The sequence below is a fragment of the Madurella fahalii genome (assembly GCF_045866475.1).
Source record: "Madurella fahalii IFM 68171 DNA, scaffold_5, whole genome shotgun sequence".
In the NCBI taxonomy this organism is placed as follows: Eukaryota; Fungi; Ascomycota; class Sordariomycetes; order Sordariales; genus Madurella; species Madurella fahalii.
The window spans coordinates 1,179,161-1,193,255 of NW_027263975.1; the positions used below are offsets into that span (position 1 = coordinate 1,179,161).

General features: G+C 56.8%; 4 protein-coding genes across 4 annotated transcripts; 2 read left to right on the forward strand and 2 right to left on the reverse strand.

Annotated features, from left to right (window-relative positions):
* Nucleotides 1-440: 440 nt before the first annotated feature.
* cta3 (potassium/sodium eff) lies at nucleotides 441-4,047 on the reverse strand (the record flags this gene model as incomplete). Its single annotated transcript, XM_071064337.1, has 4 exons — nucleotides 441-2,751; nucleotides 2,826-3,503; nucleotides 3,575-3,774; nucleotides 3,844-4,047. 4 exons carry the CDS (start codon nucleotides 4,045-4,047, stop codon nucleotides 441-443), a joined length of 3,393 nt encoding a protein of 1,130 aa, XP_070920438.1.
* Nucleotides 4,048-6,146: 2,099 nt separating this feature from the next.
* On the forward strand, nucleotides 6,147-7,325 carry MFIFM68171_08919 (uncharacterized protein; the record flags this gene model as incomplete). Its single annotated transcript, XM_071064338.1, has 2 exons — nucleotides 6,147-6,168; nucleotides 6,355-7,325. The coding sequence occupies 2 exons, from the start codon at nucleotides 6,147-6,149 to the stop codon at nucleotides 7,323-7,325; spliced, it is 993 nt and encodes a 330-aa protein (XP_070920439.1).
* A 2,116-nt stretch (nucleotides 7,326-9,441) lies between these two features.
* On the forward strand, nucleotides 9,442-12,710 carry MFIFM68171_08920 (DUF221-domain-containing protein; the record flags this gene model as incomplete). The annotated part of the gene is made up of 3 exons (XM_071064339.1): nucleotides 9,442-9,531; nucleotides 9,600-10,139; nucleotides 10,197-12,710. The coding sequence occupies 3 exons, from the start codon at nucleotides 9,442-9,444 to the stop codon at nucleotides 12,708-12,710; spliced, it is 3,144 nt and encodes a 1,047-aa protein (XP_070920440.1).
* Nucleotides 12,711-13,378: 668 nt separating this feature from the next.
* Nucleotides 13,379-13,928, reverse strand: TMA7 (Translation machinery-associated protein 7; the record flags this gene model as incomplete). Its single annotated transcript, XM_071064340.1, has 5 exons — nucleotides 13,379-13,420; nucleotides 13,490-13,542; nucleotides 13,678-13,744; nucleotides 13,814-13,836; nucleotides 13,907-13,928. The coding sequence occupies 5 exons, from the start codon at nucleotides 13,926-13,928 to the stop codon at nucleotides 13,379-13,381; spliced, it is 207 nt and encodes a 68-aa protein (XP_070920441.1).
* Between the last annotated feature and the right edge of the window lie 167 nt (nucleotides 13,929-14,095).

Genomic DNA, 14,095 nt, shown 5'->3' on the forward strand with positions numbered 1-14,095 from the left:
AATCCCCCTAATTGATTTTTAGTGGGGCTGATTTGCCTGCCGGGCAAAGTTCTTGGCATGAGCAACCTCCCGCTTCCCGCTGGGTCCGCTTCAGCTCACTCAGTTACATAAATCACTCGTTCAGAATTCCAGGTGCCCCAGAAAGCCCACTTTCAGATCCCCAAGTTTGACAATACTACAGAATGCATCTAACTACGGCCGACACCATGGCCCTCCTCCATCTTCCCTCGAGCCCCAGCACGGCTCTTCCGATACGGGTATCCAGATTTCCACATTCATTCATCACGACTCGTTCCTTAAGCGAATTTCCCTCATTCTCTCCTCACGCCTTTCCCCAGGGACTCGTCGCTGGCCACGTATGACCACCACGGTACCCTGATACCTCATCTTTGATGTAGCCACGCGGGATCCACATCACAACGTTCCGTACGGCAACGCCTTCACACGGGCGACTGCCCTGAGTCTGGCGACGTGCCCTGCCGAGGCTGCGTCGTGGTCGGAGTCAAGCCCCCACTCGACTGGGCCCTCGACTTGGACTCGGACCTTCCCCAGCTCCTGAAGCTCCTAAAGCTTGAAAACGTCATGGCCCTGGAGAACCGCTTGGCGCCTTCCTCACCTTGCGACCAGGTGCCCTTGGCAACCTTGTGGTCGTCCAGGATGTTGAGCGTGCGCTTGACGTACTTCCACGCCTCAATGCCGAGCACGTAGATGATGGTCATGCCAACTACGACGCCCCACTCCCAGCTGATACTCGTGTGCTTGAACACGTCGCGGTTCAGGTACGGGATGTATACGGTCGGGAACACGCTGACGAGGCCAATCGCGACGGCCCAGAATAGGAATTTGTTCTCGTACAAATCCTTGAACAGTGGGAACTTGGACTGGTCGTCGGGATTGAGGCGGAACATGGACCGCCGGATGCTCTTAAACTCCCACGCGCTCAGCAGAATTAGCCACGTCAGCTCGGCAAAGACGGCCGCGCGGGCGCGGAAGACTGGTATGCACGACTCCGAGTAGAAACGGTTGCAGTCCCGGCCCAGAGCGCCGTCGTACATCCCGTAGACAACGATGACAAAGGTCATTAAGGTGCAGGTACCCATCAGCAGCCCGTACACCATCATGTCGGCCAGGATCTGGTTGGTGAAGACGCCACGCCTCTTGTCGTGCGGCGGCTTGCGCATCACCTCGGAGCTGGCCTTCTCACGGCTCAGCCCAAAGGCCGGGAAGGACGACGTAACCATGTTGATCCACAGAATCTCGAGCGGCGAGATGGGGAAGACGGACGTACCCGCTGCGTCCTGGAAGCCTAGACCGGCAATGAGTAGAATCACCTCGCCAACGTTGCTACTCAGGAGATGCAGGATGAACTTCTGGATGTTCTCAAACATGCGCCGGCCCTCGCGGATTGCCGCTACGATACTGTTGAATTTGTCGTCGGTCAGCACAATCTTGGCCGCAGACTTGGCCACGTCGCTACCTGTGCCCATGGCGATGCCCACGTCGGCCCGGCTCAGCGACGGCGCGTCGTTGACTCCGTCGCCCGTCATGGCCATGAATGCGTCACGTCGCCGCAGCGCCTCGACCATTTTCGACTTGGTCTCGGGCGCGCACCGGGCGATGACGAGCGGGAGCTCCTGGAGCGCGTCGATCTCTTCGTCGCTCATCTTGTCAAAGTCGGTCGCCTTCATCACGGCCGTGTTCGCGACGCCCTCGGGGAACACGCTCAGGTTATGCGGGATGATGCCCACCTCCTTGGCGATAGCCTTAGCCGTCTCGGGGTGATCGCCCGTCAGCATGTGAACCTTGATGCCGGCTTGGGAGCAGTCGAAGATGGCGGGTGACGTCTCGCGGCGCGGCGGATCGTAGATACCGGCGAGGCCGAGCAGAGTCAGGCCCTGCTCAACAGCATTGCGCGCCGCGTCTTCGTTCTTCTCCCCGTTTTCGGAGCCGCTCTCAGTGCCGTCATTCTTACCGGCGACGTACTTGCCAGGCCACTCCCGGTAGGCAATGGCAAGGACACGTTGACCCATCGATGCGAACTCAGTCATCTGAGTGAGTATCTTGTCCTTCATTTCGGCCGTCATGGGTTCTGTATCCTCGCCAAAGCCGACATAGGAGCATAGGTCCAGAATACGCTCCACGGCGCCCTTTGTGAACACTATGCTGTTGTCAGCGTCGAGCTCGGCATCGTTGTTTTCCGGCACGTCGTAGATAACCGACATGCGCTTGATACTGCTGTCAAAGGGGAACTCTGCGACCTGCTTCCACCCGGCCGCTTCCATCTTCTTCTTGCCCCTCTCGAACCGGTGGGAAAAGACTTGCAGCGCGATCTCGGTCGGCTCGCCCGTCGTCTTCCACTTCTCTTCGGAATCGTCATATCGCACCGTCGCAAGGTTGCAGAGCGCTGTCGAGAGGAGGAACATGCGCAGCTCCGGTGTGACCTCGGCCTGCGCCTCGGCAGGCTTCTGCTTCGGATTGAGCTTCTCGTCGGGCACGTCGAACTTGATGGCCATGGTCGATCGCTCCTGATCAAAATCGCGCTTCTTCTCCTCCTCTAGCTGGTCGCCGGTTCGGGAGTACGTGACGTGTCCGGCCGTGGGGTTGTTTGGATCCATCGACTCTCGGACCGTGTAGATGGTCGACTTTGGTAGCCAAACCTTCTTCACGATCATGGCGCCTTGCGTGAGGGTGCCAGTCTTGTCAGAGCAGATGTTTGTGACGCCTCCCAGGGCCTCGAGAGCAGAGAGGTCACTGGTGAACACATCGACGATCAGCTTGTATCCTCTTTAACAGAAAAGGGGGCCCGGAAATTAGAGGGAACCTACCGGACGACGACGTTCGCCTTTCTCATAACGGTAGTTGCCACGACCATCGAGATTGTCAGCACAGCGACAAGCGACTCGGGAATAATGGCAATGCCGGTGGAAATGGCGTAAATGACGACTTCCTTGGGCAGTGGGTTGACGAACTTGTTGACGCCAAACACGACTACGGCCAGGAGGAGAGCGCAAAAAAAGAGAAAGTAGGCAAGTTTCGACAGCTTGATCTGCAGCGGGGTACCCTCGGTCAAGCCCAGAAACTTGCCGAAGAAGTCATATGCCCGCCGGAAAGCGCCCTTGACGGGCTGCGCCTTGCCGTACTTTTTCCAGTTCATCGACCGGCCCGGCTTGCGGCGCTTCTTGTTAGTCGATGCGGCAATCTTGCCCACCTCCGTCTGCATACCGGTCGCGATGACGATACCCCGACCGCGGCCCTTGCGGACGGTAGTGGTGGCGTAGGCGATGTTGATGCGGTCCGCGATGCCGACCTCTTCTTCCGTGGTTGCGATTTTCTCGGTGCCGGGGCAGACAATGTCGTTGCTGGTGATCTTCTCGACGGGGATGGCTTCGCCGGTCAGGGAGGACTCGTCGCAATTGAGATTCATGGCGTCGAAGAGGCGCACGTCGGCCGGGACCGTGTCGCCCATCTTGAGGTTGACAATATCACCGGGGACGACTTGAGCACTGGTTGAATAAAATCGACGTTAGCCCTGACACCACTTGGGACGGGGTTGGGTGGGAGAACAAGCACGCACTTTGGGATGACGACCGTCTTGCCGTCACGAAGAACGCTGGCACTGGGCGAGGACAGCGCGCGAAGGGCATCCATCTTCTTTTCAGCGCCATACTCTTGGTAAAAGCCAATTGAGACGTTGAGGACGATGACTGCTGCGAGGACGCCGCCTTCGACGTAGTCGGCAACGCCAAAGCTTAGGCCCATGGCGAAAAATAGTACCTAGGACACGGTATAAGCTTAGGGCTAGCGGGTTGGTGAAGTATTTTCTAGGGTAAGTTTGGTACCTACCAAGATCATGGCATTGCATAGCTGACGGATGAAGATGGTGTACCAGGCGATGCTACCGCCGATGTCTAGTTCATTGGGGGGATACTTTGCCTGCAGCTCCGCGACGCGGGCCGAGGTGAGGCCCTTATCGACATCAGTCCCCAGAGACCCTTCAACCTCCTGGACGGAGAGAAGGAAAGGGTGCTTGGGAAACTCGGCAGCCATTGCGAGAGGTCACGTTCACTCTGGCAGCAGGGATTGAACACGGCCTCGAATGCAGTTCAGTTTGCGGCATTGGTTGTGAATACGGGGACTTGCCGTCGCAGAATCTACGAGGAATTCTACGATGATATCGAGAGGCGAGGCACTCTCGAATGTCGTCGGATCGATATTGTAATGGAGTTGATGAGATCATTCGACATGATGGAGGGGGGCGGCATGCTTTGTTTAAATAACTGGCAGAGCCGAGTCATTGGGAGCGGCGCGGGCACCAGGGAGATCATTCGCACACCGATCGATCAGATTCGGACGAGTACGCAGCAGCCTGACTTGTTCAAAAGCCAGCCAAGAGAATCCAAGAAGTCTATCCCAGCGGCCGTTCGGTCGAGAAAGGCAGTTTTGCGTGGCGGACGTCGTCTAGAGCCCCACAGTGGGGTGGTTCTGAGGTTGTTCAGTGGCGCGATAAGACGCAATTGGGTGGCGACGGGGACTATGGGCGTCATTCCCTGGCACTCGTCAGAAGGTAGACCGTCCCCAAGAGGCCCCGGCACGCGCTCTGATAGGGCCAGCCGCCCGCGAGGGATGGGCAAGAGGTCACCAGCACTTGGCGCGCAGGCTCGGCAGCCCGCTCTCTCGCTCGTCCGCGCTTGGCGCTCCGTTTCACTGCTTTGGAGAAGGCCGGGCTTGGGATTCTCGGCCGCGCTCGGCTATCCTCCAACATTCCGATTTATCCCCTGCCCCCATTTATTGCACCGGTCTCGCTCTTTTCCCCCCACGACATGCCGTTGTCCCGTGGAAGTGGCTGAGACACAGAACAGGGGTTGTGTCTTTTCTGTAAGCAGGTTGGCACGTGGACAGGGACGTGACAGCCGTTTGGTCTTGGCTGCAACGTCATGAGTGGTCCGACGAGATTTGTGCTTGCTTTTGCCGGCCAACGTCCTGGGTAATGTGGAGACAACGATGAGAGGGCTCTATGGCTTCCCCGCCCCGCGGTCGCTCAATCCCGCGACGGTCTCGGTATCGTTTTTGTTCGCGTGCACATATCGCCGTAAGAGCGACAGAATTACCCGGGGTCGAGGCGTGTTCAATTGTAACTGGAATTGAGTTTGTTCACAACAACTAACTTGATGAGAAGGTGTAGAATTGGAATTGGAATTGGAATTGGGCAGGTTGCCAAGATCCGATAGACGGCCGGCTGCTTCACTGACCACAACCTTAAATTCTTTTCTTTGAAGCCCGGGGGGGTCGAGACCGACATAGACCGCTAAGGTTCTGCCCTATCACGACACGGCGGGGTACCAATTGACGAACCGGATTTGTAGCAGCGCACCACGACGCCAGACCGCATCCAACGTTGGACGAATCAGCCCGAACAGCGGTGCAAGCATCGCCGGCGGATAGCGGACAATACTCGAGAGGGCCTGCGGCGCTATCGGACGGGAGAGGGGTCCGTTGGTACCTGAATCCAGACTATTGCCTTGACAGCGGCTTCCATGCCTGACCGGGCTGGGCTGGCTCGGGCGGTCAATGGAAGGAGGCCGAGGAGGTGAGGCTTGTGGAATGCTGGCCGCTGGCGTCTCACATGCAGTTTGCCTCCCCATTGTCCTTCTAATGCAGGAACATGTAGCTTGACCCGCTGTGGCGAGTCGCTGTGGCGGTGCTCGTTCGAGAATCACGTTGCCGGCATCCATACGGTTGCTCGCTCGGCAGGGGAATCCTCAGGGCAGTTGCGGGAGGGCAGGGCGGCACAGCAATCCATGATTCCCCGCGCTTGGGTGGATGCTTGTGCACGGCTAAGGTGAGTAACGCTGGATCTCTGATGTGCCCGCTGCTCTCTCATTCGTCAGTGCGACTCCCTCTGGCACTGTGTACGATGGCATGCCCGCCGTCCCAACCTCGACGATCTCTCCTCCCCGGCTCTCGTTGCTTCCTTCAACTGCCCTCCAATCCAGCAATTCGCCATCGATTCGTCGACAGCAAACTGTTGGATTGTCCATTGAGAAATCATCGGTATCATCGCACTTGCATTCATCTCAACCCGATATTGCTTCTTCGCCCCCTGCGATCCTCTAGCGCCAAATCGGTGCACTTACGTCATTTTCGCGATGGCTGCCGAAGCGGACAAAGGTGAGAGATGACGACGCGGGCCCGGCACACAACATCCAATACCACCATCGTCTCTGATTTAGATGCACTGCGACGGAAGACATGCAAGATGATATCAACTTAGATCGAGCCCCAAGTTCACGTTGTAGTTTGCAAGGCGCATTTCGGTCAAGAAGTGCTGACATCAGACCTCTGCGCGATGGCTAGTCACTCAGCAGGAACAGCAGCCTGCCGCGCCGGCAGCTGAGGCATCGTCTCTGAAGGCGCCCGAAGTCAGCGGGGAGGGATCGCTTCCCGGCGGAAAGTCCGAGGACGTTGGAACCGATGCTCAGGCTACCGAAGCAGCCCTTGCCAAGCCGGCAGACCTCCTGGCCGAACCCGGCCCTGCACTAGCATCGAATGGCGTGAAGGAGAAGGAGGCGACGGCGCAGCTATCTCCGGCGACCGGTGGGTCGCACCAAGATCCGAAGCCGACCGCCACCGCTGATGGCAATTCCTCCGAATCCGCCGAGCCTGCTGTGCTGCCGACAGTTGCCTCAGCTACGGGTAACGAGGGCCTCGACAGCGCCGCTCAAGCCACCCAGGCCGACAGAACCGCAGAGGAACCAACCGAATCGGTGAAGAAACCCGCGGAGAGCGCCGGGGCTCCCTCCGCGCAGGAGGCCCTCCCCGATGCGGAGGCGATTTCTCTAACTGCTACTGCTAATGGAGAACCAACCAGAGAGAAGAAGGACGATGTCGATGTCGATGTCGAAATGAAGGACGCCGCTGAGGCTGCGCCGGGTCCCGCGGCGGCACCCGAAACGGTCACTGAGGGCGGCGTGACCGCACCAGCGCTCGGAATGGGAAGTGGTGACAACAACAATAAGCGGAAGGCCGGAGATGCGTTCGGCGCCGATGCGGATGCCAGCGCGGACACCGAGGCCGCCGGTGGCGACCAGAAGAAGGCCAAGACCGAGACCGAGACTGAGACGAGCGCTCCGGCCCCGGCGCTGGGTGTGGCCGAGATCCAGGAGGCCAAGGAGGCTAACGAGAACGCCAAGGTCGCCACCCCACGGGCAGAAGCACGAACACCACCAACTAAGAAGCCTGGGCGTCCGAAGAAGCAGGCCAAGGTTCCACCCGTTGTCGGGCGCACAGCGAGGAAGACGAGGAGCCAGGGACCAGTCGAGGTCTGATGCGAGCCTGCTGCGGGAATGAGGTAAGGAAGCGTTGTGTGAGTAGATGTGGACTAACGGGAGGGTGACTATTTTGCTTCTTTTCCTACACTATGTGAATCGGCGGGTAGGGTGGTCGGGCGGCTCAAAATCTGGGGACCTTAGTTTTTTTTTTTTTTTTTTTTTTTTTTTTTCCCATTACCTTGATTATCTGTTTCTGTGGTGCATGTCTTGGATATTTGCACCACACGCCAGAGCTTCCCAACGATTTCAACAACAGTACTTGACGTTGTAGTATAAATATAAGTACGTCGCTGTATCAACTGCAGAAGCAAACCCTGGTTCCTAATCTGCGTGGTGATCTATTTATTACGGTGAGGTAAGCAAACAACGATCTGAAGCAAAACAACTGGCCCAACGCGCATGAACCCATGGTCTTTACGGGGCCCTCGAGTTCCAGGATTGAATCAAGTTTCTAGCGGCCCAGTGTTGTGTTTCCCACTGGTTTGTGTGGCTTGGCGGGCTCAGAGGCCAGCTGGGGGCCAGGACAAGGCCAACACCTGACGTCTGCTGAGCTACTGTCAAGTGAATCAATACACTGGTAGCAACAGCCGCTCTCATGCAGCTGCCACTGGTCGCAGCCGCATGACGCACGCGATGTTTCTGATAGTCTGGACTCAGGGTCCAACAAACATCCCTCGAGTCTCGTGGAGATTGCGAGCTGTTTGCGCGAATTTTCCCGAATAACTTTTTTTTTTTCCTCTCCCTCTCTTCTTTTTCTTCTCTTTCTTCTCGGTGAATACATACACTAGCGTATACAGCAATGAATACTACGTTGAAGAGGTGGCCGAGCTGGGATCTACACTTATATTACACTACGACATAGATGCTGTGATCTGTGATCGACGCGGCGTTAACGGATCACCCAGATCAATCATGTCCCGATGTGGCAAAATTCGAGATCCGGCTGCCGGGAAAGGGGGCTGCAATGTGGACGGATCCTTCTCATCTCGGCCGGGCCTGGTAATATTTTAGTTTAATGCGACACCTTGAGCCATGGGCGCAGTAACAGCACAAGACCTTCCCCTTCACGGAAAGTTTTTTTATGGAGCGTGCAGCAGAGGTCGAGCGGACGTCGCAGAGTTGCTCTGGTTACCTCGATCCCTCGGTTGTAGAGCCGATCAGAGTGTGGAATGTACACTTTGCCTTGATTCTCTTGTATACTATTGTACCGGAAGAAAAGCTCGTATTCATGACGGGTGCCCCACTAGCCGAGTGCCGGTGGACCCGGCCAACAGGGAATCGGCTCACGAGGGCCAAGTGGCAGTGTCAAAATAGAAACGGCTGGGATCATTGGATGATTGCGTGGAGGCCGTTTTCCTCGCCTGACCTGCACCACAACGGCTCTCTGGCTCAGGGCTCGTAAGGAGGGAGCGAATGCGGGTGCTTGAAAATTTGGGAATCGTCCCGATCGGCGTCTCTTGGCATCGGGATACGTTATCGCACCCTTCCAGAAGAACTCCTTCCCCGGTCCTCAGCATCTGGTTGGAAGCAGCGCGGTATTCGCTGAACTTCATGCCCCTGGACTTCGAGACTCCGACCACCGCTCGCTACGGCTCGATTTTTTTCCCGACATTCGTTTCTCGATAGCGGGCTTGGTTAATCTGTACAGACCCTGCATTTCCTCCATACCTCCATACCCTGGCGCATCTTGCCGATCTAGAACCTCGACAGCCATTTCAGGGCTGCATCTCTCGCTTGGCGCTAATCCTATACGTCACTCCCTTGGACAAGGACAACTCCTCGCCGCGTGGATTCGGACACAACCTCGAGGCCTCCGTTATTCTGTCCTTTGTGCCAACTCGTGAGCGGGGGCTTCAATCGCGTAACGAGGACATTGACCTACTTTGGCACGGTATCGATTTCTGGGGAATTTACAGATCGAGGAAGACATTGGAGGGGGAGATTGCACGAAGGCCCTCGCAAGCTCAGACGGGCAAACCCGACTGACATAGCTTGACAAGCGTCGTCCGATCTGCCTGGCTGCTACCGCCCGCCCAATCTCGAGCTCCCGCCGACCGACCCTCCTTTCTCCATGCCCCTCGCTGGTATCAGACCACGAGTCTAAGCCAGCACGATGGACGCGCTGCGACGACTTGTCCTTCCGAGGGAGGACGATCCTACCAAGGTTCTATTGGATTTATTATCAGATCCATTCTCCTCCCAGGTATGCCGCACGTTCTGCCATTCGCAAGTCAATTTGCCCAAAACGCTCGCTGACGGGCCGTCTTTCAGCTACAACAACGCTCCATCTTCGCCGCATTGGGCTCCTCGCTCGGCATCACCGCAGCCATCGCCATCTGCTTCTCGTTTCTTCGGCCATACAATAGCGTTGTATACGCGCCGAAACTGAAGCATGCCGATGAGAAACATGCTCCCCCGCCGTTGGGAAAGGGCGTCTTGGCATGGGTCTTCCCGCTGTGGTCGACAACAGAGCAGGATCTCGTGAACTTGGTCGGCTTGGATGCCGCAATCTTTATGCGATTTACCAGGATGTGCCGCAACATATTTGTCGTCCTGACGATTCTGGGTTGCAGCATCTTGATTCCGGTCAACTGGGCCAACTTCTGGCCCGACGACGAGCTTTGGCTGGCCAAGGTCACGCCGAGAAACGTTTGGGGTGAAGCGCACTGGGCCACCGTGGTGTTCGCTTACCTACTCACCATTGTTGTGTGCGGGTTTCTCTGGTGGAACTACAGGAAAGTTCTACAGCTGAGACGCCAGTACATGAGGAGCGAGGAATATCAACGCAGTCTCCACGCCCGGACATTGATGGTAAGTTCGCCCCCTTGTCCTCAGTGAGCTTGGACAACCGGCTAACTGGGTGCTCAGCTGTACGACATCCCTAAGAACCTCTCCTCGGACGAAGGCATCGCCAGAATTATCGATGGGGTCGCCCCGAGCTCGTCCTTTTCGAGAACTGCTATCGCCCGCGACGTCAAGATCCTACCCGACCTCATCGACCAGCACAACCATGCGGTGCGGAAGCTAGAAAAGGTCTTGGCAAAATACTTGAAGGATCCGCATAACCTCCCAGCGGCAAGACCTACGTGCCCGCCATCCAAGAGGGATCCTTCCTTCGCTACGTATCCGAAAGGCCACAAAGTTGACGCCATCGAATATCTCACGCAGCGAATCAAACTCTTGGAACTGGAAATCAAGGATGTCCGGCAGCGAATAGACAAGAGAGGTTCCATGCCTTATGGTTTCGCATCGTACGCCGACATCGCCGAAGCACATGCCATCGCCTACGCCTGCCGCAAGAAGAAGCCCCACGGTGCGACGGTCACGCTTGCGCCTCGGCCGAACGATATCATCTGGGACAACATGGCGCTCAGCTCCTCGACCAGGAGCACAAGACGATTGTGGAACAATTTGTGGATCGCCATCCTCACGTTGCTGTGGATTGTGCCAAACGCCTTTATTGCCATCTTCCTCGTGAACCTGGCCAATCTGGGACATATCTGGAGAGCCTTCCAGGACTCGTTGTCAGCCAGCCCTGTCGTCTGGTCGCTTGTCCAGGGTATTGCTTCTCCGGCCCTCATGTCGCTCGTCTATCTCGTCCTCCCCATCATCTTCCGACGCATGTCCATCAAGGCAGGCGACCAGACCAAGACGGGGCGCGAACGCCACGTCGTGGCCAAGCTTTACGCCTTCTTCGTGTTCAATAACCTCATCGTCTTCTCCGTCTTTAGTGCGATATGGAGCTTCACGGCGAGCGTTGTTCAGCGGACCAACGGAGGCACGGATGCGTGGAGGGCCATCATCGATGCCGACTTCGGCATGACGGTTTTCCTCTCGCTGTGCTCTGTGTCGCCGTTTTGGGTCGCGTGGCTTCTTCAGAGACAGCTGGGTGCCGCGGTCGACCTGGCTCAACTGTGGACGCTGTTCTATAGCTTCGTCATGCGCAAATTCTCGAGCCCCACGCCTCGTGAGTTGATCGAGCTCACCGCGCCGCCCCCCTTTGACTATGCGAGCTACTACAACTACTTCCTGTTTTACTCGACCGTCGCGCTTTGCTATTCGGCTATCCAGCCCCTCGTCCTCCCTGCCGCGGCCCTTTACTTCTGCATCGACGTGGGTCTGAAGAAGTACCTGCTACTCTATATCTTCGTCACCAAGACAGAGAGCGGCGGAATGTTCTGGCGCGTGCTCTTTAACCGCTTCCTGTTCGGCACGTTCATGTCCCACCTAATCGTTTTCCTGGTCGTCTGGGTCCGAGGTGGTCTTGATCATACCAAGGCATTCGCCGTTGTGCCCCTACCCGTCATCTTGATAGGCTTCAAGTTCTTCTGCGCGACCACCTTTGACACGAAGATGCAGTTCTTCTCGACGAGGTATTCCAGGCAGAACCAGGTCGAGGCTGCCATGAATATCAAGGAGCAGAGCCAGCGGAATGATCGGCTTGCCGCTCGTTTCGGCCACCCCGCTCTCTATAAGCCGCTCATCACCCCGATGGTGCACGCAAAGGCACAGAATCTGCTCGCGAGCATCTACCAAGGCCGCTTGACAGACGGGCGTGATGCCGGGCATGGCGATACCATGTCGGTTAGTGGCTTCAGCGACATGTATACTCTCGACAACATGACACCTGGCAAAGCCGGGAAGCTCTCTCCCACGGTTCCCGGATTCGAAGTGGTTCCAGAGTCCCGCCTCGATTTTGAGTTCTACAAGAACCGGGAAGAATTTGCGGCAGACCACGGAGCGGGAGAACTGTTTGGAAGGCCGTCGGACATGGTTCGTCCAGGCACGCCTGGCACGTTGGGCAGTGGGCCGCCATCTGAGCCCAACTCGCGACCGGGAACTCCCGCAGGCGGGATGGGCTTTGCCGGCGGTAGAGTACCGTTCGCCCCGTACCCAGATGCCGGCATCGGCTCAACATATCCCGCCGGCTACATGGCACCGGCGGATTCTACCGCGTATCCTGGGCAACAGATCTACTCGCCGCCTATCGACAACGTCCCTCCACGGTCCCGAAGCCCGATGTACAGCCACGGCAACGACAGCGGCGCCAATCTCGTGGTAAGCGCAGCGGGAATGCCGGTCTCGGGGCCAGGATATCCGGCAAGCCCTCATGCTTATTCATCGAGGAATGTGAGCTTTGATGGCGGTCCGAGCCTCCCGCCTAGCGGGCTCGGCATCGCGAACACGACGGCGCCGGGTATGCTGGGTGGCGGTCCGTATGGCTACGGTGGGCTTCCGCAGACGGACGACGACATGGTCCAGTCGCCGTCTCCAACGGGCGTGGCGCAGAGGCCGGCGCAGTATGACTACTTTAGAGGAGCGCGCAGTAATACGCCTGGAGCGGCGACGCGCAACGGCGGCAACATTTGGGGAGGGAACTAGAAGTTCCTGAGGAAGGCGAGGTTCTTTCCATTCAAGAATAGGCGTCGGTTCCCTTGGAAATGGAAGACGGGGAAAGCCTCGAAAGCTAAGAGCCACCAGTCATCAGAGATACTGGATGGATAAGCGGGCGGAAGGGAAGAATGGCGGATACATTTTTTGCGAAGCATTGTTCTGGCGTTGGGTGGTTGACGGCTCACGGTTACATGCGCCCCTTGGTTTTTGGTTCCATGTCTATGGATTGGACAGGGATCTATGATATGAGACTCCGGATAGAACTGTATAGCGCTCTTGTAATTAGTTCCTCGGGCTGAGACTCGAGGTGGCATGCAGTATATATTATTTTCTGGTCATAACATCGAACTTGAATAGTTTTGCCCTGTCGGACTCTGACATCACCTCCCTCCTTGGTTGGCACAATTATTTCGCGGTGCCGGATGATTAGGAATGCTGGCAAACACAATTCACATGCAACATCGTCGGGCCCACAGCTGGAGAAGAAAGGGGCGCGGTTCCGTATCTTGTTGTATAAGGACGTTGGTGTCCTAGCAATCATCGCCCGGCGCATACCGAGAGCGCCGCGCTATATTCCCAACTCATCCGTCCCAAAAAGGAAAGCATCCGCAACGCCACCTGGTGCGCCGGCCGGATAGCTAGCTACTACCTTGGCTTTATTTCTTGCCGGACTTCTTGATGCCCTGGGCGCCCGTGTTCTGGTGCACGTGTTAGTTGGATTGATAAGGGGGTGGTCGGGGGAAGGAAACGTAGAGAAGAAAACTCACCAGCGGGCCCTTGCCGCCTGCCTTGGCTGCCAGTTCCTTCTTTGCCTTTTCCTCTGTTGTGTGGTCACAATCGTCTTGGTTAGCCGCGAGGTCATTCATTCTTGGTGAGAGTGGTTTGAACGATTGGGATTTGCGGTGGGTTTGGGGGATGGGCGGGGGGAGGGGGGGTTATCTTGGTGCTGTCTCACCGGCGCGCTTCTTCTCGAGGAAGGCCTTATCGTCGTCGTCGAGCTCCTTGGCGCCTTTCTTTGGGGCCTTTTATTTTTGGGGGCGTTGGTTAGTCAGGGTCCTTCGGAACACCGGCGGTGGATTGTGGTTGCGGACCTTAAGGGGCTTGGCTTTGCCGCCTGTATTGACGGGGGAAGGTTAGTTATCTAGAGTAGTGAGGTTGGCTATAGTAGATGAAGGGAAACCTGCCTGCTCTGCTTTGACCGCCCATGTTTATGTGTTTTTCTTTTCTTTTCTTTTTTTTCCTTTTCTTTCCTTTTTTTTTTTTTTCTTTTTGTTTTTTTGGGGAGGGAGTTATATTCCGCCCGACTTTGTCTGAGAATCCAGAGAAGTCTGTTGTTCGCGAGAGGCACCGGTTTGAGCCCCGCGAGCGATGAT